This window comes from Lepidochelys kempii, chromosome 11, assembly GCF_965140285.1.
Source record: "Lepidochelys kempii isolate rLepKem1 chromosome 11, rLepKem1.hap1, whole genome shotgun sequence".
NCBI classification, from domain to species: domain Eukaryota; kingdom Metazoa; phylum Chordata; order Testudines; family Cheloniidae; genus Lepidochelys; species Lepidochelys kempii.
The window spans coordinates 11758953-11785340 of record NC_136390.1 but is presented as its reverse complement, the minus strand read 5'-3'; the positions used below and the strand labels follow the sequence as shown (position 1 = coordinate 11785340).

Below are 26388 nucleotides of genomic sequence, written 5' to 3'. Positions count from 1 at the left end.
AAGAAATAGTATTTTTCAATTCACCTCATACAAGTACTGTAGTGCAATCTCTATCCTGAAAGTGCAATTTATAAAACTTTAGAGCCTACAAGTCTACTCAAGCCTACTTCTTGTTCAGCCAATCGCTAAGACAAACAAGTTTGTTTACATTTGCATGAGATAATGCTGCCTGCTTCTTATTTTTTACATCACCTGAAAATGAGAAAAGGTATATGCATGGCACTGTTATAGCCAGCATTGCAGGGTATTTATGTGCCGGATAAGCTAAATGTTTGTATGCCCCTTCATACTTTGACGAGTAGATTGCACTTTTTTACAGTGCAAATATTTGTAATGAAAAATAATAATATAAAGTGAGCACTCTACACTTTGTATTCTGTGTCGTAATTAAAATCAATATATTTGAAAATGTAGGAAAACATCCAAAATATTTATAATAAATTTAAAATGGTATTCTATTGTTTAACAGTGTGAATAAAAATGCAATTAATTGTGATTAATTTTTTTTCCGCTTGACAGCCCTAAAAATTTGCAATGGCTCACATCAATCCGACTGCCTTTTGTGACACCCCCCAATAGCTTGCAATCCACCAGTTGAGAAAAATTGATAACTCATCATGCTCTGATGTGTCCCCTGCACCACAAGGTAAAACAACTGCTATTGCCAGAAGCTGGGAATGAGCGACAAAGAACTGATCACTTGATGATTATCTGTTCTGTTCCCTCTGAGGAACCTAACATTGGCCACTGTCCAAACGCAGGATACAGGGCTAGATGGACCTTTGGTCTGACCCAGTATGTTATGTTCTAACGGTCACAAATCTTGAATGACTTTCCCCCACCCAACATTGGTTACACTTTACTGTGAATGCAAAGAAGTATCAGTTCAACAGTGGGGCCTGTTCAAGAGAAAGTAACAACGTCCTTGTTAAAAGGAGTACTTGTGGTACCTTAGAGACTAACCAGTTTATTTGAGCATAAGCTTTCCTGAGCTACAGCTCACTTCATCGGATGCATAAAGTGGAAAATACAGTGAGGAGATTTATATACACAGAGACCATGAAAAAATGGGTGTTTATCATACACATTGTAAGGACAGTGATCACTTAAGATGAGCTATTACCAGCAGGAGAGTGGGATGTAGGGAGAGAAAACCTTTTGAAGTGATAATCAAGGTGGGCCATTTCCAGCACATTTCCAGGAGTTAACAAGAACTTCTGAGGACCCGTGGGGCGGGGGGGGGGAGAAAGAGGAATAAACAAGGGGAAATAGTTTTACTTTGTATAATGATTCAACCACTCCCAGTCTCTATTCAAGCCTAAATTAATTGTATCCAATCTGCAAATTAATTCCAATTCAGCAGTCTCTCCTTGGATTCTGTTTTCCAAGTTTTTTTGTTGTCCTTGTTGGGACAGCAACAGCCTGTTTACTAGGCGAGAAAGCTGCGCAGGGGCGGGACATTCCAGGAGGTCGAGGGCGGCGCTGCGGGGTAATCTCCGAAAGGGGCGCCAGGAGCTGGGGGCGTGGGGCTGAGGGGCCCAGTGTCCTGAGGGGACCCGGAGCGGTTAGGATTATGTGGTGAGGCAGCTCTGACTCAGAGGCCGCGTGGACCGGGCTCTGAGGACCAGACCGAGTCCCTGCCCTGCACAACAGGCAGCGAAGGATCTGGTGACGCTCCCGCCGACTGAGTGAAAGAGCGAGCTGCTCTCTGACGTGGCCGGTTAGCCCGGCTTCTCTCTTACTATTGGTTCGCTGGGCCGTGGCCTCCACCAATCCTGGCCCTGGTTTCCTGACTCCGCCCTATTCCGCAGCCCGCTCCGGCTGCCGCCGGCGCTGCGCACGGAGGGAAGGAGCCGGAAGAGGCGGGGCTGAGAGGATGACGGCTCCTCCCCTGCCGCGGCAGCCGTTGGGCCTGTCAGGCAAGTCGAGCTCAGATTGGCCGCACGGTTCTGCTCTGGGGGATGGCTCGGTAGCTCCGCCCCCAGGCTGGGGACGGATGGACGGAGCGATGGCGAGGCCGGGCGCCCTCCGGCATCACAAGGTAGCAGCCGTGGGGGTCGTTGGGGGGCCGAGCGCTGGGGGGTGGGTCGGTCTCCCCTGGAGGTTGGGGGCTGGGCGCGGTGTATTCTCGCTCTGGGATCCTGAGGGGAAGGACTGTTATGGGGGGACTGGGCGCCTTCAGCGGCGGTTTAGGGGTCGCTTTCTCTGCGGGTTGAGGGCACTGGGCGTCTGGGGCAGGGAGAGGAGGGCGTCTGGTTTCCGGGGCTCCTGGGGGCTTGGAAGGGACTGGGTGGGCTCCCAGGTCAGGGGGTGGGGACTTTCCTCTGGGAGTTACTAGGGGTGGGGGGGTGGGAGGTGACTGGGCTCACGGGTCAGGGGAGCTCTCCTCTGGGGGTCATTATGGCTGTGGGGGTTTGGGAGGTGACTGGGCTCATGGGTTGAGGGGGCTCTCTGGGGGACACTCACGGAGGTGCCTGAGCTCATGGGGGCTCTTCGCTGGGGGTCACTCTGGGGGTTAGGAGGTAACTGGCCTCACAGGTCAGAGGGGGACTCTCCTTTGGGGGTCACTAGAGACTTGGGGGAGGAGTCGGGAGGTGACTGGGCTCTCCGGTTGAGGGCTGTCCTCTGGGAGACACTAGGGATGTGTGGGGAGGGTTGGCAGCTGTCTGGCCCCACAGGTCATGGCAGGCGCTCTGGGGGACACTAGGGATGTGACAGGGGATGAGTTGGGAGGTGACTGGGCTAACAGGTCAGGAAGGCTCTCCTCTGGGGGACACTCAGGGTGGGAGGGTTTGGGAGGAGACTGGGATCATAGGTTGGGGGAGCTCTCCCCTGGGGGAGTTGTCAGGTGACTGGGGACACTAGTGGGGCTCTCTTCTGCAGGGGTTGCAGGTGACTGGACTCATAAGTCAGGGGAACTCTTTTCTAGGGGTTACTAAAGGCAGGTGTTACTGGGAGTCTAGATGAGGGATGCAGGACTCCCCGCTTGTGAATGCATGGGTGACCGAGCCTCTCCAGGAATAGCACTTAGGTGACTCTTTGGAGCTCCCCTGGTTGGTGGGGCTGGTGTCACTTCCCCCTACCCTATTACCTATTGTATTCAGTTCCTGCACAGGTGACTGCCAACAGCTGCTTTGCTTCACCTCTTGTTGGGGGTTGATTCCCAAAGTACATTTCCCTGCCTTGTGATCTGGGATATTGCAAAGTGTTACAACAGGACATCTGAAGTCTCCTTCCAACTTACTTAGGCTCTCAATCATTTAGATTCTCCCATTTTTGAGAGCCCAGGGTTGCTATCTGCCTATTTCAGAGTAGCAGCCATGTTAGTCTGTATTCACAAAAAGAAAAGGAGTACTAGGTGCCACTAGTACTCCCTTTTCTATCTGCCTATTTGTGTCAGTCTTAAGGGGACAAAACTGTGTGAACAACATTCCCGTGTTCACATCACTAATTTGCCCAGTGATGTTGGATTTTTGTATCCTAACATGAAGACATGTTGGCATGACATCACATTGCTATATGAAACTTGAGACATATTTGCGAGGTGAGGCAGATCTATGAAGATCAAGGGTAGTGTTGTGAATTTTGGGGTGGGCTTCAGCCCTTGTGTGCGTAATCCATATTTGTTGTGGGCCTGATCCTGCAATCTTTATGCCAGTACCCTCATTGAGGTCAGTGAGATTATTTACATGAGTACCACACACACACACACACCATTAGGCCCTTGCTTGAACTTGTCTTCTGCTATTAAATATTTCAGCTGCAAATATTTGAGCCATGGCAGCAGCTTATTGGTAAAAACTAGTGCTGTGCATTCAGTTGGAAAGAAGTGAATACTTTCTCCTTTGCAATATATTATAAAGCTCTTCACAGTCATGTTATATCACACCTTAAGCCTGTTACTGGTCTGGGTCTGAACTCTTATGAAGAGTCTATGGGATTTTTAATAAATGCAAGTAGTCAGGCCCTCAATTTTACAATATCCACTAGCTCCAGTCTAAGGTATTGGTTCAGTACTGACTTGCAGAGAAATGTTTTGGGGAATTACCAGCACTACTTTCTGTACCACTCTGGGTTTTTCATTGATGTCTCCCATTCAGGAATGAACTTGGCCTGATTTAGCTAAACTTGTGAAATTTGACATATCAAAAGAAGATAAGGCTGTAGGCTATAGACAGTGACAATGGTGCTAGAGGAAAGTGGAAGGGCTATACTGAAATAACTTCTGTCCACAAAACAAACTGATATGTGTCTACACGTAAACACTGACCCTGTAGTTTATATGTGGGTGGACTGCTGCATCTGCACAGAGTGTCATGAAGTCAGTGAAGCTCCATGCATTCAGGACTCTACCTGTGCATTGTAAATTGCAGGATTGAGGCTCAGGCCTGGTCTATGCTAAGGGGTTAGGACGAATTTAGCTACGTTAAGTCGATTTAAAAATGACTGTGTCCACACAATCAACCCCGTTCCGTCAGCCACTAAAGGGCTCTTAAAATCAACTTCTGTACTCCTCCCCGACGAGGGGAGTGGCGCTAAAATCGACCTTGCTGGGTCAAATTTGGGGTAGTGCGGACACAAATCGACGGTATTGGCCTCCAGGAGCTATCCCACAGTGCTCCATTGTGACCGCTTGGGATAGCACTTTGAACTCTGATGCACTAGCCAGGTACACAGGAAAAGCCCTGGGAACTTTTGAATTTCATTTCCTGTTTGGTCAGCATGGCAAACTCAGCAGCACAGGTGACCATGCAGTCCCCCCAGAATTGTAGAGCATAGAATGTTTCTGCGCTCCCCCTATCATCCCCATCCCTGAGATTATTGCAGATTAGAAGGCAAAAAAAACACACTCGCGATGATATGTTTTCCAAGCTCATGCAGTCCTCCCACATTGGTAGGACACAGCTTAATGCGTGGAGACATTCAGTGGCAGAGGCCAGGAAAGAATTAAGTGAGCGCGAAGAGCGGAGGCAGGACGCGATGCTGAGGCTAATGGGGGAGCAAACGGACAAGATGAAGCATCTGTTGGAGCTCCAGGAAAGCCAACCAGAGCACAGACCCCCGCTGCATCCACTGTACAACTGCCTACCCTCCTCCCCATGTTCCATAGCCTCCTCACCCAGACGCCCAAGAACATGGAGGGAGAGGCTCCAGGCACCCAGCCACTCCACTCCAGAGGATGGCCCAAGCAACAGAAGGCTGTCATTCAAACAGTTCGATTTTTAGTGTGGCTACAATAACCAATGTGGCCTTGTCCTTCCCTCTTCCCCCACCCCACCCAGGCTACCGTGTCAGTTATCTCATTTTTTTTTTAATTAATAAAGAAAGAATGCATGGTTTCAAAACAATAGTTACTTTATTTCGAAGGGGAGGGGGACTGGTTTACAGGGAATTAAAATCAACAAAGGGGGCGGGTTTGCATCGAGAAACACACACAACTGTCATACGGAAGCCTGGCCAGTCATGAAACTGGTTTTCAAAGCCTCTCTGATGCGCAGCACGCCTTGCTGTGCTCTTCTAATCGCCCTGGTGTCTGGCTGCTCAAAATCAAACACCAGGCGATTTGCCTCAACCTCCCACCTTGCCATAAATGTCTTCCCCCTTACTCTCACAGATATTATGGAGCACACAGCAAGCAGCAACAACAATGGGAATGTTGGTTGCGCTGAGGTCTGACCTAGTCAGCAAACAGCGCCAGTGAGCTTTTAAACGTCCAAAGGCACATTCTACCACCATTCTGCACTTGCTCAGCCTATAGTTGAACTGCTCCTTACTACTGTCCAGGCTTCATGAGCCATGGGAGCAAGGGGTAGGTTGGGGTAGGTGCGACTGCGTGGTCTGAATCTCCATGAGATGAAACTTAAAGAAGAGAATGACCTGGAGTCTCTGGCTCCCATTTGGTGCTCTAAGAGGAGAATAACCATGTCTGTCCAGGCGCCCCGATTGACCTCCCTGAGGTCTGCCAGGAACACCCAGGAAATGTACGACAGCTATCAATCCTAGTGCATCATCTGCCGCAAAGACAAAGAGTTGTGCTTTATAGCAATGCAGTACCATGTCTGCCAGCAGCACCCAGGAGATGTACGGTGACCGTGAGCTAAGTGGGCTCCATGCTTGCCGTGGTATGGTGTCTACACGGGTAACCCAGGAAAAAAGGCACAAAACGATTTTCTGCCGTTGCTTTCACGGAGGGAGGGACAGAGGGATGGGGGCCTGATGACATGTACCCAAAACCACCTGCAACAATGTTTTTGCCCCATCTGGCATTGGGAGCTTAACCCAGTATTCCAGTGGGCAGTGGAGACTATGGGAACGCTGGGATAGCTACCCACAGTGCACTGCTCTGTAAGTTGATGCTAGCCACAATAGTGAAGATGCACTCCGCCGACTTAATGCACTTAGTGTGGACATACACAATCGACTGTATAAAATCGGTTTCTAAAAATCGACTTCTATAAAAGTGACCTGATTTCGTAGTGTAGACATACCCTCAGTGGTCTTTGCTGTGTTCCCCCTCATTACTTAAAAAATATAAATTAGCCTTTTTAGACTTTATTTATTGTCTCAGATTTAGCAATCCGATGGTATTTGGTATACTTCTATTATATTGCAAAAATAATTAATTGAAATTAAAATAATATTTATTGGTGTATATTTGTGTAATAATTCAACAGGTACTGTCTTCTGGAAGGCTAACAGGAGCAGCTAAGTTAGCAAGTGGAAAAAAACAGTAAGAATTTAATCATTAATACTGTCTAGTGGTGTACCTGTAAGCATTCAAAACAACCATACAAATCAAAAGCCAGCAACTCTTTGCGTTTATTAAATGTCAGCAACTCTTTGCATTTATTAAATATTAAGTCCCAACTGAAAGATGCTGCAAGTGGCAGATCCTGCTGTCCTTGGACAGGCAAAACGTCCATTGAAGTTAGTGGGAGTTTGGACTGTACAATGACTAGAGGGAAGATTAACCCCTTTAGCAAACAACATGCCTTAGACTTCCATTTCGCATTTATGAAATATTAATTAAATTTCCCCCCTAGATTACTGAATGAATATGGGGACTAGTTATATGTAAGCTTTCTGAGTAAGGGCCAGTCCTACCCTAACATATGCTGGTAATGTCTGCTGCAGTTACTTGCTTATCTCATTACAGCATTTGGCTCTATTGTAAAGTGCAGCACATTGTGTATGTAGTTTTTTGTTATATATTTATAAGAGGAAGTAAACAGGGAATGTCTTTTTCAGGATTGGCTTAAGAAAAGCATGCAGTTCTGATGTGGGCTCTGGCTACTCTCTCTATTCCAGCGACTCTGAGGATCAGGTAATTTGAGATGAATTGGCTCCCTTATACATGCAAATTAGAAATTAACTAAAATTACTGTAACATTAAATTCATTTGATAGAAACACAATACAATCTCTCAAATATAAATATAACAAATCAGTAAAAAAATTTCATTGATGGCATGTAAATAAATATGTGACTCAAACCCAGTCCAGAAATAACTGTGACTCAAACACTTTCCAAATAGGAACTTCTTGACTTTATTTCATTGCCCTTACTGGTTTTGTGTTACAATAAATCAGTGCCTGTATTCTGACTGCAACATTCTTTCTGCAGGTTGTAACTATACATAATGGGCTTGATCGCTGTGCAGCTTTACTGCAGGATATTTTGCAAAATGAGGCCACAGGTTGTACCTTATTGAAATTTTGAATTAAATGTTAGTTCCTGTAGGTCTCTTATTTATTTTGTTGAATGGCTTTTGTTTCAAATAACATTAGGAATGGAGACGGTAAATCGAAAACCAGGGAAAGTAACTTCTGTTAAGGCTACTATCAGGCCTATACTAGCCAAAGGAAATAGTTCAAAAAAGAAAGGACTGAAGAGAAATATTCTTGCTGCCCATATTCACAAAGAAATTGGTAAGCGCTTGTCCTTGGTTTGGCCTTTACTTAAACAATGTTTTCATCCATAACTGTTTTATTTCCTCAATAAATACAAATACGTGTTCATTGTTACCTCATCTGCAGAATTAATTAATGTGGTTATAATATTGTGCAATTTATTTTGGTTTTAAACTCTGGTTTAATAAAATAAACTTACTATGGCTTGATTGTTTCTGTCAATTTTAATCAAATTAATCAATCCAAATGGGTTCATAGCATTTGATTCTTGATGTCAAGAATTTTCATGTAAACATTTGTGTTAGTTTTCCTTTAGCACTATACAAACTTCAACTTTATTTTCTATAGTGCCGGTGTCAAATAGGAAAGCAGCCTCTTGTAATACACCTGCTGTTGACAAAGAGGGAGAACTTTCCAGCTCAGTACAAAATCAGCCTGTTCAACCAATTCATGTGCCTTTTAATCAACACTCTCCTGTGATGCATCAAAAACTGTGTGAGCATGTGCAAACCCAAATGTCTCTGATAACTGGCCAAGTTCCACCAAGCTGTAATGGAATTCCTACTGTACCTGCTTACCCTGTTTCAGATCCTGGTTAGTATGAATGTTATCGTATAGTTAGACACTATTTTGGGGGTTGTTTTTAGGTTTTTTTGGCAAGAAAAAAAATCTTTAAATTTAACAATGTTAGTTTTTGTGTATTTGTTTCAGGATATCAAAGTGTTACAGCATTTAATTATCGTTTACCTACCTCCACACCAAGTCTGTCCCCGCAGCATTCAGCTAATCCTTTACTCATTCAGTCTGTAAGTACACGATTTAAACTATAAATAAACATTTAAGTTAGTGTTGTCATCTTTGTCTTATTCTGTGGCTTTCATTTCTACTGAAATCTATACACTTTCTTGGCCTTAATAGGAAATTTTCCCAAGGAAAAAGAAACTCAGTGCATTTTATGTCTCATAAAATCTGTGATGAAAGTATAGATATGGTGGTGCTTATAATATATTATGTGATGTAAAGGTGATTCACAAATATATTGTTAGCAAGCATTGCTACTTATATTGTGCCTGCAGTAGACTCCAAAAATGAGGTAAGCGGCATGCCAGTGGGGGGACTGTTCACTTCTGTTTGTTATGCTTATGTTTTTTTTATGTTGAATTCTGTGAAGTATCCATTTCCCACCCCTTCCTGAGGAGGACTGATAGTTACTGATCAGTGTAACATCCCAATCTCACTGCACTGATGATTGTGTCATTAACCTAACCTTGAATATTTTAACCTATTAAAAACCACAGTGACTAGAAGTGCTAATGTGATCAGTGGAAAGTAGTGTAAAACCCATTGTTCTCAAATATGGTTTGTGTGTTAAAGCTTTGCATTTTAATATCCTTATCTATTTCAGGGTACAACATTAAAAAACAACAACAAAGCAAACCCCCTCCTGCAGTTTTGGGAAGTGTGGGAAGAGGGTTTACATTGCCCCTATAGTCAGATTGCGGGTGCCACCATTGTTCCATAGCTAGCATGATCTTCAATCAGCACTCTATGGGATATCATCTCATTTGCTAGAAGTTTTGGACTGAGGGAAGTCTGTGCTTCACAGATCGAAAAAAACACTATGTAAAATTAAGTTATTGTTAGAAATATGTTGACTGTCTTCTTATGTTGTTCGTAGCATTCAGCACATACATTTATAGTATATTAGTCAAAATGCCAAAATACAGAAAAATATTGACTTGTACACAATGTGTTTGTTTTCCTCTGTGTCTGTGGGTACCAGCAATGAATACTAGTTATAAAGATAGGGAAAGTAAGGAAATATATCAGGAAGATTCTTACAAGCACACTGAAAATGAATTCCCACCCCAAGAAAACAGAATCCTTTTGTCCCTCCCCAATATAAAAAGATGAAAACATCAATTTAGCTCTATTGCTGAATTACAGATAACATTTAAGATCAGACCAACTAGTCTTATTGGTAATCCTAACTATATTTGCCTTTTAACTACTCCTGAACACAGTGAAAGGTCATACACTGCAGCCTGAATGAATTTGAGTACTATTTTAACTGTTTTTTAAATGACAAACAGTGAGCAACATCACATTAAATAAGATTGGCTTCCAAATGTTGAAAGAAACCTCACTACTACATTTAGGTGCCATGAAAATACAAATAATAATAATTTGTTTAATATGTATATTCTCTGTTTAGGGTGTTCCTGCTCACAGTTACAACCAGTGTGCACCACAAGCAGGAGGAACTGTGTTTTTCCCTGGAGTTTCTGTTCCTGCTTCTATTTCTTCACAGGCACGGTCTGTCACCACTGGTCCTCAGATGACACCCTGTGCACCAGTAGCTGTGCCAAATAATTCCACAGCATCTACATTTCTTCCAGCATTTTATGGCAGCGAGGTGATTTCAAACCAAGGAAATCATGAGCAACGGGTAAAGGAGGCAGACTTGATAAGATGTATACAAGCTCACCTGGCTCTCTTAGAACCACATGAAGCAGAGAGTGACAGAGTTGGTCAGAAGTACCAGAAGTTTGATCCAGCACAGTCCAAGGTCTCAGATACCAAAGAAGAGGAAACCGCTGAGGAACATAGTGAGGGTACTACCAGTGAAGAAGAGGACTTGAATGCAGTTGACATAGCACCAGTGAGGGAGACAAGCTGTCAGACAAGTTTTGATAAAGTTTTAAAGCCTAAAAAAGCAAGCCCAGAAAAAACAGCCCAAAAAGTTAAAACAGTAAAATATCTTTTGGGAGAGCTCAAGGCACTGGCAGACCAAGGTAAAAATGTTTTTATCAGCACAGTAGAATATATATCACACAGGTGCTATGCTACATGAATGGATATTCTTAGAAATCCATAATATACCATTGTGTGATGAATTATTGTAATTCAGATGTTACAAAATTACAATGTGCAATAGTTTTCTTTTTAATAGAGCTGTATGTTTTGATCTGAAGGAAGATAAAGTGAGTGTTTCAATGTGTGTCTGAGATCTTAAAATTGTTATAGCAATTAGTAAAAGTAGTGTTTTCATTCTGCGTATAGTCTGTGGGAAAGCTCTGCTCTTACACTTCCCAGAAGAGGTGATCGGGGAGTGGTGTGGAAAGGTTCTAAAAGATTTCCCTTCAGAGATCAGTTGGAAAGATGGTGGCTGTGATTTAACGGGGATCTAGACCAATGGCTCTCAATCTTTCCATATTACTATACCCCTTTTCGGAGTCTGATTTGTCTTGCATATCCCCAAGTTACACCTCACTTAAAAACTACTTGCTTACTAAATCGGACCTAAAAATACAAAAAAGTGTCACTGCACTATTATGGAAAAATTTCTTACTTTCTCATTTTTACCATAATAAATAAATCAATTGGGATATAAATACGGTACTTACATTTCAGTGTATAGTATAAAGAGCAATATAAACAAGTCATTGTCTATATGAAATTTTAGTTTGTATTGATTTCACTAGTGCTTTTTATGTAGCCTGTTGTAAAACTAGGCAAATATTTAGATGAGTTGATGTACCCCCTGAAAGACCTCTGTGTACCCCCAAGGGTACATGTACACCTGGTTGAGAACCACTGATCTAGACCATATTTCACAGCCAAATAGTAATTTAAGAAGTGCAAATAAAGAGGGGTAATTTAAACATTAAAAGCTCTACACATCTTAAAAGGTAATAGAATTTATGTTCAGCCATCTCATAAATTGCTTAATTGTGTATATATATGCAGCTGTTTTGTGTTTAATTTTTTTTCTTATAGATGATTCTGAAATATTGAGGCTAATACATGAGGTAGAAGACTGTGTTTCATTACTGCCAGCAGTAGTTGGAAGTACCAATGTACAAGCTGAAATAGCACTTGCTATACAACCTCTTAGAAGTGAAAATGCCCAATTGCGTAGGTCAGTAAACATTCAACAAGTGAGCAACCTATTTCAAAAATACGTATGGTGTTAGCTAACTTCATTGTTATAAATTGCATGTTGTAGTATAGTTACAATGTATTATTCTTAGATCACATTCTTGTTTTCTGTTGTCTATATTGTATTCACATGCAGGGGTTTTGTTTATACTATGCTTTGTATGGTATATTGCTTCTGAAAAAAATCTTTAAGGTATTCATATTTAGTGCATGGATATTTGAACAAGCTTCTTGCTACCGATGAATAGGAATGTTTTACTTCTTCCATCAGTTTTCCTAACTGAATGATGGTCTCTTGTTGAAATGCAGCACTGAGTCAGGTGGTCTATCTCTTCCATGGACTTGCTCTGTGCCTTTAGGTAAATCACTTAACCTAACTGTATTGAGTGCATTAGTCTGCCCCAGAGAGGTATAGATTCTAATTCGCACAGGATGGCATGCACTAACTGGCTCCTGTGGAACCTGGTGGCATGCACTAGAAGTTCCCTAGTGTGTGTTAATGTAGGACTGTTTGAAACAGTTTCACCTATTTGTAAAATAAAATATTAGCCTAGAGAAGAACTGTAAAGTTGAATCCACTGTTCATAAAGTGCTTTGCAATTTTCAGCTGAGAAGTGCAATACAATTGCAAAATTGAATGAAAAGTTGACATTTCAAATTAGAACTCAAATAAAGCATTTTGACTGCAGGCAACAGATTTCACAATGTTTAATATAGATAGGACAGATGTTCTCGGTGTTACCTTTGAAATTATTGTGCTTAGAGCTCCAGTAGAAGGGATGGAATTTTGAAACTGGAAATATCAATTGTGTGAGAAGTCCTTTGGAAAAGGTGAGCGTGCATCTGTCTAGGAGCAGCAGACTACAAATAGGTTTGGCAGCATTCAGTTTTAATTGATGTGTCAGTAAACATTGATTTCAGCTGACATGCTGAAACTGACACACACAAAAATTGATCAGTAACAGTGTAGGAGGTTCCCCCACCACTCCCCCTCCCCCCCAACTCCATTTTGCACCTGCAGAGATTGGGTGTCACCGGCCCTGTAACAGGTTAGAGAGCTCTCTGCAGCCCTGCTATCACGGCCAGATTCCCTCATTCCATGACAGCAGAGCTGCACAGCGATCCCTGTGCTGCTGCAGAGCAGGTGACATCCAATTCCTGCAGGTACAAAGAAGGCTGTGGTCCTGGTTGAGCAGAGACCTCCAGCCAGGACTGCAAGGAATAGTAGGAGGATGAGCACCTGGCTGCAGGAGAGACCACCTGCTGCTGAATGGCTCTTTCCCTGGGCAGGAACCATTCGGTGGTGGGGTGGCCTCCCCGGCATCCAGGGCTCATCTTCCTCCTTGTGGCCCTGGCCGGGGGGTCTCCGTTCTGCCCAGCTAGGACTACAAGCCTTGCCCACACTTATGCCTGCCAGGGATCAGGTGTCTGCAGCTCTACTGTCATCGACCCACTCACCAGCTGGCAGTGTCAGAGGTCTGACAGTGGGGTTGCAGAGGGTTCTCTTCACAGCCATGGGGCCACTGCTGCCCAATCCCTGCAGATATAAGGTGCAGGGAACGCTGCAGTCCTGACGAGGCAGAGTAGAGACCTCTGGCCAGGGCTGCAAGAAGCTGCAGGGAAGGCCTCCCTGCTGCTGAATGACTCCAGGCTGGGGATAGAGCCATTCAGCAGCAGTGTGGCCTCCCCCCTGTGACCAGGGCTTGTCTTACTTCTGGTAGTCTTGGTCAGGGATCTCTGCTGAACTAGGAGTGCGGTCTCCCATGTACCTTGCATCCAGTTGTTTTGGACTGCTCAGCTGTGCAGGGAGTCCTCTGCAGCCCTACTGTCAGTGCTGCCCCAACCCCACCCTTAATCCTCCTTAATTTCCAGTAAAAATACACTAAAAATCCTTAAAAATAAAATCATAGAATCATAGAATATCAGGGTTGGAAGGGAACCCAGAAGGTCATCTAGTCCAACCCCCTGCTCGAAGCAGGACCAATTCCCAGTTAAATCATCCCAGCCAGGGCTTTGTCAAGCCTGACCTTAAAAACCTCTAAGGAAGGAGATTCTACCACCTCCCTAGGTAACGCATTCCAGTGTTTCACCACCCTCTTAGTGAAAAAGTTTTTCCTAATATCCAATCTAAACCTCCCCCACTGCAACTTGAGACCATTACTCCTCGTTCTGTCATCTGCTACCATTGAGAACAGTCTAGAGCCATCCTCTTTGGAACCCCCTTTCAGGTAGTTGAAAGCAGCTATCAAATCCCCCCTCATTCTTCTCTTCTGCAGGCTAAACAATCCCAGCTCCCTCAGCCTCTCCTCATAACTCATGTGTTCCAGTCCCCTAATCATTTTTGTTGCCCTTCGCTGGACTCTCTCCAATTTATCCACATCCTTCTTGAAGTGTGGGGCCCAAAACTGGACACAGTACTCCAGATGAGGCCTCACCAATGTCGAATAGAGGGGAACGATCACGTCCCTCGATCTGCTCGCTATGCAGCTACTTATACGTCCCAAAATGCCATTGGCCTTCTTGGCAACAAGGGCACACTGCTGACTCATATCCAGCTTCTCGTCCACTGTCACCCCTAGGTCCTTTTCCGCAGAACTGCTGCCTAGCCATTCGGTCCCTAGTCTGTAGCTGTGCATTGGGTTCTTCCGTCCTAAGTGCAGGACCCTGCACTTATCCTTATTGAACCTCATCAGATTTCTTTTGATATTAACTGAGTTTTGCCAAGTCTAACTATAAAAGTTCTGCTACATGTTTTTGTCTATATGTGAAAGCATAGTGACTGTAATTTAGCCTATCTCTGGAGAATCCAGGAGGAATATAACTTTTAAATATCCTCTTTGTTGAACAATTGCTGCTTGTTCTTAGACATTAGTGCAGGGGAGGGCAAACTATGGCCCGTGGGCTGGATCCGGCCCATCCAAGCTTTCAATCTGGCCTGCGGGATTGCCAGCCCTGTGGCGTAGTGGGGCTAAGGCAGGCTCCCTGCCTGCCCTGGCCTTGCGCCGCTCCCAGAAGTGGCCAGCACCATGTCCCTGCGGCCCCTGGGGGAGGGAGGAGCGGTGTGCTACATGCACTGCCCTTGCCTGCAGGCACCGCCCCCCGCAGCTCCCATTGGCAGGGAATGGGGAACTGCGGCAAATGGGAGCTTCGGGGATGGTACCCGCAGGCGAGGGCAGTGTGCGCTGGAGCTGCCTGCCCCACCCCACCCCCAGGAGCTGCTGCTGGACATGCTGGCCACTTCCAGGAGTGGCGCAGGGCCAAGACAGGCAGGGAGCCTGCTTTAACCCTGCTGCATGCCATTGCCACCCCAGAGCCACACGAGGTAAGCAGCACCGGACTGGAGCCCGCACCCCAAACCCCTCCTGTAGTTTATCTTATTAACTGATCTCTAACCATAACAGCATAACAAGGGTCTAGAGAATGCTTTCCCAAAGTATGCAGAAAAGCATGTTGAGAACTAGGAGGGAGTATTATTTTCTGTGTGTATTTTTCCATTTGAAACCTATTGCCATCTTTTCTCAGGACTGACCTTTTTCCTAGAAATACCAGTGAGTTCTCTAACTTTTAAACTGCAGGTCCTAAGTAGTTAGCATGCATATGTCTTTAGACAGTCTGTTCTCAAATGCAGAAAGAATCTCTTTTCAGGATACATGCTTAATGTAAAAGTAGACACCCCTTTCCTCTGAGCTAAAATGGAGCAAAGTTACCATGATTTTTGAAAAGAGCTCATTCAGCTAAAGAAAGGTGGAAATGCAAACTTTGACAAAATAGATTATTAAAACTTTTTTTTTAAACTTCCAAAATTAAAAACATTTTTGTTACGGTTCTATTCTAATTAAATTAGCAAACTTTCATATACAAACCAATTTCGATATTCAACCTTTTGAACTTACTCTGTATTTGGACTTTCTCCATTTATGCTTTATCATTCACATTTAGGAGATTAAGAATATTGAACCAGCAACTCCGGGAGCGAGAGAGAGCTGAAAAGGAATCCAGCCTGGATTGCAACTTTGAATGCAAGTGTATATTGCAAGTGATGGTGTGGGAAATGGGGGTAAAGATTTTAGCTCCACTGAACTCAGCAGAGCACCACGCAGACAGTGGGATCCTCCTGAGCAGCTCCAGTGTAGGATTTGGAACTGTAGCCTTACTATAATAAGGATGAGACACCAGACAACTGATGGGTATAAAGCAAACCTCCTTGTATCTTGCAAAGGTTCCTACTTTTATCTGCAAACAAAGGTCACATTATAACAGAGTTTTTGAACTACGTAACTCAGTGCATAAGGCATCTGATATTAGAGTCTGACTTTAAAGTAGAAGGGCAGTTTTCCTCTATCTTCCTTTGAGAGAACTGGGCAAAAAACCCACAGCACATCATTACATGACAATTACAGCTTATCTGCTGTGAATTAATGTGACAGTGGGTAACGTTACCATGACACCCATCTAAAAATATTTTACTAAGCCCTGGGGAAAGAAGGGAAGGCAATACCGCTTTGCAAAATTATACGTGCAAGTTCAGTACTGTACTCAAAAGTACAAGTACAGAATTAAATAACTAATTTAATTGCATGTTTTAAATATAGAAAACTGCACTCCACATTCTATCACTGTGATAATGGGGACTATTATCCGCACAGGCTTGAAGTTTTAGGCCCTAGTCTTGTAGTGAGCTGTGTACAAGTGTATTGAAGTCTCTCCGGCTCTGAATGGATGTACTCATGCTCATGTCACTGCAGGATCAGGGCCTTAGATATCACTGAGCAATACCAAGTCTTGTGGTCACGTTTTAAAGAGAAAATTAATCCTTAAATATTTTATTGTAGGTAGCTTGTCATAGGATATGAGACAACATTTTTTTATTTTGATGAAAATAGTGTTGCGTTATCTTGGTGGTAGGTGCAAATACATCAGTTACAATGTTCTTTATATCTTGTCATTCCAGTACAGGATAATAGGATTTAAAGATTTAGCACTAATAAAAATCTTTCCAAATACACCACTTAAAAACATGTAAAATATCTACTGGTAGCTGAAGAGAATTCCTTCTCTACAGTTTTGATTTATGCTTATATTCACACACAACTTCTGACTGTAACATAATAGATATTGTAATCTGTTGTTCTTAATTTCTAAGAATTTGAATGATGATTTCGGCTTTAATAGTTACAAATTACATTTCTTTTGGGCATAGAAATAAAACATTTAAAAAAACTTGCTATGTTTCTCTTCCTATAGTAATTTCACTACAATCCCTGAATACGACACTCCAGAGTCAACTCAAGGAATCTTTAAAGGGCCTTGAATCACTGCACAATAAAAATGAAGAACTGCTTAAAATAATCGAAAACCAAAAAGAAGAAAATAAACAGTTTGCAAAAGTTATCCAGGAGAAAGATAAAGAACTGCTTGAAAACAAACAGCAGTATGACATTGAAGCTACAAAGCTGAAAATTGGTGCGTGTTTTGAACTGACTTGATTTTTTCACTTGGTGCTTTTACATTTAAAAAAAGACTAAATAAAATTGTACTTGGCATTTTAGAAGTGGATGAGGCACTGGCAAATGTGAAGAGCTTCCAGTTTAAGTTGGAAGCCTCGGAAAAAGAAAATCAGATCTTGGGCATAACATTACGTCAACGTGATGCAGAAGTAAACAGACTGCGTGAATTGACTCGGTAATATTGGTCACACAGTTTTTCTTCTTGACATTTCTTCCTTATTTTGAATTATTGAAACAATGTTAAAATAATACTGCAGTCTCTCCCTACGTTGTCTTTGTGTTAACTTTGTGTTAAGGTCTAGTCCTAAAGATCTTATAGCCTATCTATGAGTCTTGCAATTTATTTACTCTTTCTAGAGCCTAGAAACCCCAATCAGGGAGCAGGGCTATACTGATGCTGTACAATCAGATAACAAAGACGCAGTACCTCCTCCAGACAGCTTACACTAAAGGGGTCAGAAAGTAAACAGGTAGACAAGATAAACATGTGGGGTGGGTTGTGTCAGATGATGGAACAATAAAACTAATAATTTAGCATAAAAGCAGAAGTTTTGGCTTCCCCTTTTCTAACTTATGCAATAGTTAGAAATAACTATCATGTCAGGTAGGTCAAATGCCACATGCTGTATTCATGGGAGAAGGCAATGACTTTGTTTGTCTCTCTAGTCGTGGCTACCCAGGTGATCCTTCCCTAGGACCTGCAGCGTTTGGGAACTAGTTCTGCAGCCTGTTTGAAGGGGAGGCAGTCTCCCTTTTCTTTGTGAAAAGACCTGGAATAAATCTTCCTGAGAAGAACCTTGCAGATACTCTCCCTTGTGGGCCCACAATTAGTTTTCCTGTGGGAAGAAACGATCTCTCTCTGTTAAAGACACACTTAAAATGAAATTTATGACTAGATTTCCTTCATTTTTGAGAGCTTTAGATCCTGAGTGAAGCTGCCTTAATCACATTTATTTGTGAAGTTATTTTATGGGGTTTTTTTATGAGTTCATGGTGGCAAGGTTTGGAGCTTCACAATCTTTTGTACACCTATATTGTGTGGTTCTGATAATAGATCTCTCCAGTTACTTGACTTGTTTTGGATTATTTATATTTTACTGATGTGCACTAGGAGTTTTACTATTCAGTTGGGTTATCCAAAATTCAAATTTTACCAGCCCCCATAATAGTGTACAGTATTTTCCTTAGTGTATATACACCTTACATATTTTCCTGTCGCTATACTAACTGCTGACCACCAGATGGTGATAGCCATATGTACATGTAATGAGCTGAGTCTTCATTTGTCTTGGCATAGAAAGCAGAAAATGAGTAACTGTGATTGCCCTTGTCTATTTCTGTATTTAAATATTTACTTAAGCATTGTATACAATTTAAAGGAAGCATTTTTTCCAAATTGCTTTCAAAAGCAGACCTCCATATCTTAACACAGACTTTGAAAATCATAGAATCGTAGGACTTGAAGGGACCTCGAGGTCATTTAGTTCAATCCCCTGCACTTATGGCAGGACTAAGAATTATCTAGACCAAAATCAGTTATACTGTGTCCTCTAGTTACTTTATAAATGTTAAAGTTCTCTTGTCTTAAAGTCATTTAATCTTCTCTTCATAAGGGCACATAAGTGAGAAAGAACCTCATTGCTTGCTATTAATTTCAAAGGTACATTTCATTGAATTGAAGAATGACACTCAATAGAACTTGGGTAGTTTAAAATTTGTATTGATTTTTTTTGTGCTGTCTTGTGGAATATGAATTAGGTTTTTAAAATGATCATTGCAATCTTAAATTGATAAGTATATCTAAATATTAAATTTTAAATATGGTTTATGAAAAGTCATGATACATAGTGGATGACCTAATAAATTGCTCTTAACAGAACCTTGCAGAGCAGCATGGCCAAGCTTCTCTCTGACCTCACTGTAGACCATGTTAGACACAGACCTGAAAAAGGTCTTACAAAATCTCTTCTGGAAGACTATGAGAAACAGCTGAAACCCAACCCATTCCCTGTGAGTACTTCCATAATGAGTTACCTCAAAAAATTAGAAAGTGATCAAATTTTGACAAATACAGAACTTCAATTTTCAAATAAAACTGAAGAATTGGAAATGCCAGGTCTAGCCTGTGAAAAGTTTGTTGCTGAAGGATCTTATAAAAAAAGTACACTCTTAGCAGAGGAAATAACTGCTCAAAGAATTCTTCCTACTCTGTCAAAGCAAGATACAGAAACAATTAGTGATTCTGGGACTTTAACAAAGGAAGAACACAAACTGGATGAGACCATTTATATTCCATTGACTAGCAGTGTCTCTAAAAAACAGCCATTGATATCTGAAAGAAAAATGTGTGCACAACACCAGGTCAGCGTGGCTTCCAAGAATTTGAACTATAACTGTGGGCTCTCTGATTCTCAGAAGCAGAATGGATTTGGGATGTTGGATGATAAAAAGATTTTTGATAAAGTCAATGGGGGCTACGACTTGAGAAAGACAATAGAAAATACATCTGAAACCACAGGGAAGACAACTGAGCTGGAAGGAGACAAGCTCCTAGTAAGGCCAAAAGAAATAATTGGAACTGCTAAAGATTTTACAGACAAATCAGCTAAACCTCAGTCTGATAAATACCTTTACACTTGCATGCCACATCAAAAGGAGAATTTTCAGAAAAAAGGCACTGAAATGTCTGACTCTAGTTTCTGTACTTTTGACTGCATATCAGGAAAATCTGAATGGAGCATGTCTTCCTTCTCAACATTTACTTCACGAGATGAAGAGGACTTTAAAAATGGGCTAGCAGCCTTGGATGCCAACATAGCTAGATTACAAAGGACTTTGCAGACTGGCATTATGAAACAGTGAATGAGGAAACTAAAGACTATTTTGTTCAGATAATTGTTAGGTGGTTTTTTTTAGTAATTTAATATGATGTATTGTTTTTGGAATGTCAATATTTGTATTGTCTTTTTGTATAAAATGGCTGGTTCCTAGCAGTTAAATTATGACTGGAATTTATTTTCTTAGTTAATGAATTAAGGTGCTATTTCCCTTGTGAAAACTACCATAATTAGTGCAAGGGAAGAGTTTATTTAAAATTCCTAAATGCAGACATTAAAATTAAGTTTTATACTGTAGGAAATAAAACCTTTTTCTATTAAATGGTGGATGAAATATTCATTTGGTTTCAATATACTTTTCAAAGTAGTAAGTAGTTTATATTCAGATAAAATCTAATATCTCATTAAGATGACATGAGTCAGAAGGTGACCTCCCTGGCTTTTGTGAGAAATAGTAATAACTTGAACTTTATTTTTAAAAATGAATAGTATATTCAGTGTTACATGCTAGTGACCAAATCCAGTCAAGTGGAAAGTTAGTAGGAAGAACATCCCATCTCAATATAATGTACTTTATGCCATTCTCTTCATACAGTAGATTTTTGTGGCTAAACATAGACCAAATGCTACTCTGCTGTAGCAGCATAAATGCTAGAATAACTCAGAGCAGAATTTGTTCCAGAATCTTCATTAGATAACTACAGATGCTTGCTGAATACCTGCCCCTGGGTTTTGCAGAAATCATCATATCATGACTACAATGATCATTTTAAAATTAATCCATGTCACTTAGAACAAGTTTTTAGACTAGCAGTAAACTTTCAGCCTTCATGATATCTGAAATATATTGTTCCTGTACTACTTAGTTTGCTTGGTCATATTTGTGGTTTACAGAAGTACAAGACATGTTTTGGGTATGTATGGAAACAAATGAGTTAATATAAGGATTTCTACCAAAAAACACAATCTACATGTTTTATATTAGTATAAACAGAATTATCCCTTAACTATTGATATGATAAATTGCAGCTTAATTACTGTGGCTGACAAGCATGAAGTTGCTCATCGACTGTTGAAGATATTCTCTGATGTGGAATATTGGCTGATCAATAATAGTAGGCAAAACCTATCAGAGAGGCTGGGGTATTCTTTGATTGGATTATAGTATCAAGTTTCACCAGCAATTAACATCAACACTAACATAGCAAAAAGGAAAAACAATAACTGTGTAAGCTATGTGGGCAGTTCAGATGAGGGTACAATCAGTTCCTCACTTAAGATAAAGTAATTGATCAAGCATTAACATTTACAGCAGGATGGTAAAAGTTTGTAAGAATAAATACAAGTAATTGTGACTCATTCATTGCAACTGCATGGTTTCTACAGTAGTTTGTTGCTAAAAGCAGGGACGGAGGGTGGGAGAAAGTTGAGCTGAAAATTGATGTAATCCTGGTATCAAATAATGATGCCTCAGTCTACAGTTAGTGCAAATAGCCTACCCCAGAACTGTCTTAAAAAGGAGTACTAAAACAATATCCTTGTTCAGTAGTAATAAGCTACAATGGTGCAAATACTGCCTGCTTCCTTTTCCCTAACCATTAAGAAATAGACTCATCCATATCACAACCTGCTGAAAGTTGCAAATGATGTAACTGTATATTTTGCTGAAAGAATATTTTCCACTGGAGATCAGAAATCAAATGCAGATACGACTTGCTTAGTTCCACAAATAACTAAAGCAGTGACTTAATCAGCATGTTTATTACTGTTACTATAATATAAAATGTATTACTGGTTAATGTACAGTAAGGCTGTGATGAATGGTCAGGATCACTTTCTTTTTTGAGGACTGGAGAAAACCAAATGCAATAACTATTTTCTTACTACCTCCCTATAGCTCTGACTTCTCAAAAATAAGTCAGTGGTGCAGTAAGTTTGTTGGCTAAAAGCTTCTTAGTAGGCTACATCAACCACCATTGTTTGGTTGTATCAGTTTTAGTTTTCCCAGTGTCTCCTTAAATATTTCTAGTAGGACTTTCTGAAGACACTTTTAGTCATCATTATGGAGAGGGAGATCCTGAGGTGGCATGTGAGGTATATAAGACATATCAATTTTGAAGGTTAGAATAATGAATCATGTTGACTAACAGGTTTGACAGCAGCTTCACACATTGAGTGGAAGACAGCAGTCTGCATTCACCCCTGAAACTGTCATGGTGGTTGTCTCTCCACACTGTGGGAAGATAGTAGAAAAATCAAGCTTTTTCTGTCTGAATACATATTGTTCGAGTAGCATAGCATAAGTGATTGGACACAGATTTGCTAGTCTCTTTACAGCAGTTTGGAGAGTGGCACTGACTAAGGTGTAAAGAAGACAATGAAGAACCGTGTAAATTCATAGGTGGTATAGAGTGTTTTTTACATCTGAACTTAAATCTAGGACTTCTGCCTCACTCAGAGATGGGGAATGGTGTGCTCTCTGACTACATAAAATGGAGGGATAATTCTAACCCTCATCTTTAGATTGTACATGGTGAAAAACAGATAATTTTGATAGGATTAGGGTGAGGGCTCGCTAATCTCTGACTGTCCCTTTGACATTACATAACTTGAAAATTAGGGCTGTCAATCACAGTTAATTCACACAACTCAAAAGTAATTGTGCTTAATCAGTTCTAATTGCACTGTTAATAGAATACCAACTGAAATGTATTAAATTTTGCCACATTTTCAAAAATATTGATTTAAATTAACACAGAATAAAGTGTACAGTGCTCACTTTATATTATAATATTTGCACTGTAAAAATGATAAATATTTTTCAATTAATTTCATACAAGTACCATAGTACAATCTCTTTATCGTAGAAGATTAGGGGTGGAAGAGACCTCACGAGGTCATTTAGTCCAAGCCTCTGCTCAAAGCAGGACCAGTCGCAACTAAATCATTCCATCCAGGCCTTAAAAACCTCTAAGGATAGAGATTCCACCACGTCCCTCGGTAACCCATTCCAGTGTTTCACCACCCTCCTCGTGAAATAGTTGTTCCTAATATCCAACCTTGCCCTCCGTCCCCCACTGCAACTTGAGACCACTGCTCCTTGTTCTATCATCTGCCACCACTGAGAACAGCCTAGCTCCACCCTCTTTGGAACTCCCCCTTCAGGTAGATGAACTTTGTCTACATCCTCTGTGTAGTGAGGGGCCCAAAACTGGACACTGTACTCCAAGATGTAGCCTCACTGGTGCCGAATAGAGAATAATCACTTCCCTCTATCTGCTGGCAATGCTCCTATTAATGCAGCCCAATGTGCTGTTAACCTTCTTGGCAACAAGGGCACACTTACCTCATATCCAGCTTCTCGCCCACTGTAATTCCCAGGTCCTTTTCTGCAGAACAGCTGCTTAGCCAGTCGGTCCCCAACTTGTAGCAGTGCATTCTTCCATCCTAAGTGCAGGATTCTGCACTTGTCCTTGTTAAACCTCATCAGATTTCTTTTGCCCAATCCTCCAATTTGTCTAGGTCACTCTGGACCCTATCCCTACCCTCCAGCATATCTACCTCTTCCCCCCAGCTTAGTGTTATCTGTGAACCTGCTGAGGGTGCAGTCCATCCCATCATACAGATCATTAATGAAGATCTGGAACAAAACCAGCCCCAGGACAGACCCCTGGAGCACTCCGCTTGATACTGGCTGCCAACTAGACATCGAGCCATTGATCACTACCCATTCAGCCTGATGATCTAGCCAGATTTCTATCTGCCTTATAGTCCATTCATCCAGTCCATACTTTAACTTGCTGGCAAGAATACTGTGGGAGACCGTATCCAAAGCTTTGCTAAAGTCAAGGTATATCAGGTCCACTGCTTTCCCCGTATCCATAGAGCCAGTTATCTCATCATAGAAGGCAATCAGGTTGGTCAGGCATGACTTGCCCTTGGTGAATCCATGTTGACTGTTCCTGATCACCTTTGTCTCTAAGTGCTTCAAAATGGATTCCTTAAGGACCTTCCTACTCCATGATTTTTCCAGGGACTGAGGTGAGGCTGACCTGTCTGTAGTTCCCCGCATTCTCCTTCTTCCCTTTTTTAAAGATGGACACTATATTTGCCTTTTTCCAATCGTCTGGGACCTCCCCTGATCACCACCAGTTTTCAAAGATAATGGCCAATGGCTCTGCAATCATATCAGCCAACTCCCTCAGCACCCTCGGATGCATTAGATCTGGCCTCATGGACTTGTGCATGTCCAGCTTTTCTAAATAGTCCTTAACTTGTTCTTTCACCACTGAGGGCTGCTCACCTCCTCCCCATACTGTGCTGCCCAGTGCAGCAGTCTAGGAGCTGACCTTGTCTGTGAAGACCGAGGCAAAAAAAGCATTGAGTACTTCATCTTTTTCCAAATTGGTCACGAGGTTGCCTCCCCCATTCAGTAAGGGTCCCATACTTTCCCTGACCTTTTAGTTGCTTACATTCCTGTAAAACCCCTTCATGTTACCCTTCACATCCCTTGCAAGCTGCAATTCCCAATTGTGCTTTGGCCTTCCTGATTACACCCCTGCATGCTTGAGCAATATTTTTATACTCCTCCCTATTCATCTGTTCAAGTTTCCGTTTTTAAGCTTCCTTTTTGTATTTAAGCTCACCAAAGATTTCTCTGTTAAGCCAAGCTGGTCACTTGCTATTTTTGCTATTCTTTCTACATACACATCAGGATGGTTTGTTCCTGTGCCCTCAATAAGGCTTCTTTAAAACACAGCCAGCTCTCCTGGACTCCTTTCCCCCCCCCGCCCCCCCATCATATTACCCTTCCAGGGGATCCTGCCCATCAGTTCCCTGAGGGAGTCAAAGTCTGCTTTTCTGAAGTCCAAGGTCCGTATTCTGCTGCTCTCCTTTCTCTCTTTTGTCAGGTGGCTGAAGCATGAAGGGACATATGAATCTTTAACGCTTCTGGCACATAAATATCTTGCAACGCCGGCTACAACAATGCCACACGAACACCTGTTCTCACTTTCAGGTAACATTGTAAACAAGAAGCAGACAGCATTATCGCCTGCAAATGTAAACAAACTTTTTTGTCTGAATGACTGGCTGAACAAGGAGCAGGACTGAGGTTCTGAAGTTCAGAAGTTCTGAACTTCTGAAGTTTTACAGTGTTTTATTTTTGAGTACAGTTATTTTTTTGTATATAATTCTACCTTTAAGTTCAACTTTTATGATAAAGAGATTGCATTACAGTACTTGTATGACGTGAACTGAAAATGCTGTTTTTTACAACACAAATATTTGTAATAAAAAAGTGTACAGTGCTCACTTTATAGTTGTTTTAATTAAAGTCTATATTCTAAAATGTAGAAATAAAAAAAATCATTCTATTGTTTTACAGTGCAATTAATCACAATTTTTTAATCACTTGCCAGCCGTAGTGAAAATTAAAGTTTACGTAAAGGATGAGCACATTATTGATCAGTTTCGTTCTTGTGCTCAAAGACACCACACTGTGGTGCATTAAAAATTCATCAAAAAAAAAATCCATTGCAAACAAATGGACCATGTAAGTACACTGTGGGCTGCTGCAGAGGCTGCATGGAAAAGTCTTCCATACAGCTTAGCTGCCTGCATAGGTAATGGAATAGTGTTCTGGGGCTTTCTAATCATGATTACAGAAGGCTATATCCCTTTTCAATAAGCTTGCACAGCCACATGATTTCTATGCAGAAATTATATAAACAAAGTAGTTTATTTATAGGTATTTTGCTTTCTTCCCTCCTCCAGAACATGGAATGATGGGTGAAGCATCTGAATTAGCATTGGAGGGCCTTGTGCAAGGTAGATTAAGATCCTTTTAAGAAATAGTTCATAGCTTCCTACCACCTGCATTCCACATTGCACAAGGAGGCCATGCTGAATTCCTTACCACTAGCTCTTGCTTATGGTTAAGAAATGTCATAGGAATTATTTATTTGAGCTCCTTGCTTTAAGAAGTCGGATATTCTACATTTGGTCTACAGAATGCAGCCATATTAGAAAGTCTGCAAATGTTGCATCAGTGCCACAATTAAAAACATTGCTCTGCTTGTGTTATCTCCCTTTCCCATCTTGACTATTTAAGTAAGCTCTTCACAACACAAAGGGTCAGACAGTGTAGAAGGCCTAGTCTGATTAGGTCCTGATCTCTAGTAGGGGCTCTTG

General features: G+C 41.7%; 1 protein-coding gene across 2 annotated transcripts; it reads left to right on the top strand.

The window, feature by feature from the left end:
* Nucleotides 1-1867: 1867 nt before the first annotated feature.
* Nucleotides 1868-20361, top strand: CCDC14 (coiled-coil domain containing 14). Of its 2 annotated transcripts, XM_073305135.1 has the most exons (13): nucleotides 1868-2041; nucleotides 6675-6730; nucleotides 7249-7324; nucleotides 7624-7696; nucleotides 7788-7928; nucleotides 8259-8504; nucleotides 8622-8716; nucleotides 10126-10705; nucleotides 11691-11832; nucleotides 15792-15871; nucleotides 17097-17315; nucleotides 17402-17534; nucleotides 19237-20361. In XM_073305135.1, exons 1-13 carry the CDS (start codon nucleotides 1877-1879, stop codon nucleotides 20219-20221), a joined length of 2991 nt encoding a protein of 996 aa, XP_073161236.1. In that variant the 5' UTR covers nucleotides 1868-1876; the 3' UTR covers nucleotides 20222-20361. The 2 variants fall into 2 exon arrangements, with proteins under 2 accessions (XP_073161236.1, XP_073161237.1); XM_073305136.1 differs by lacking the exons at nucleotides 1868-2041; nucleotides 6675-6730; nucleotides 7624-7696 and having other exon boundaries at nucleotides 7254-7324.
* The last annotated feature ends 6027 nt before the right edge of the window (nucleotides 20362-26388 follow it).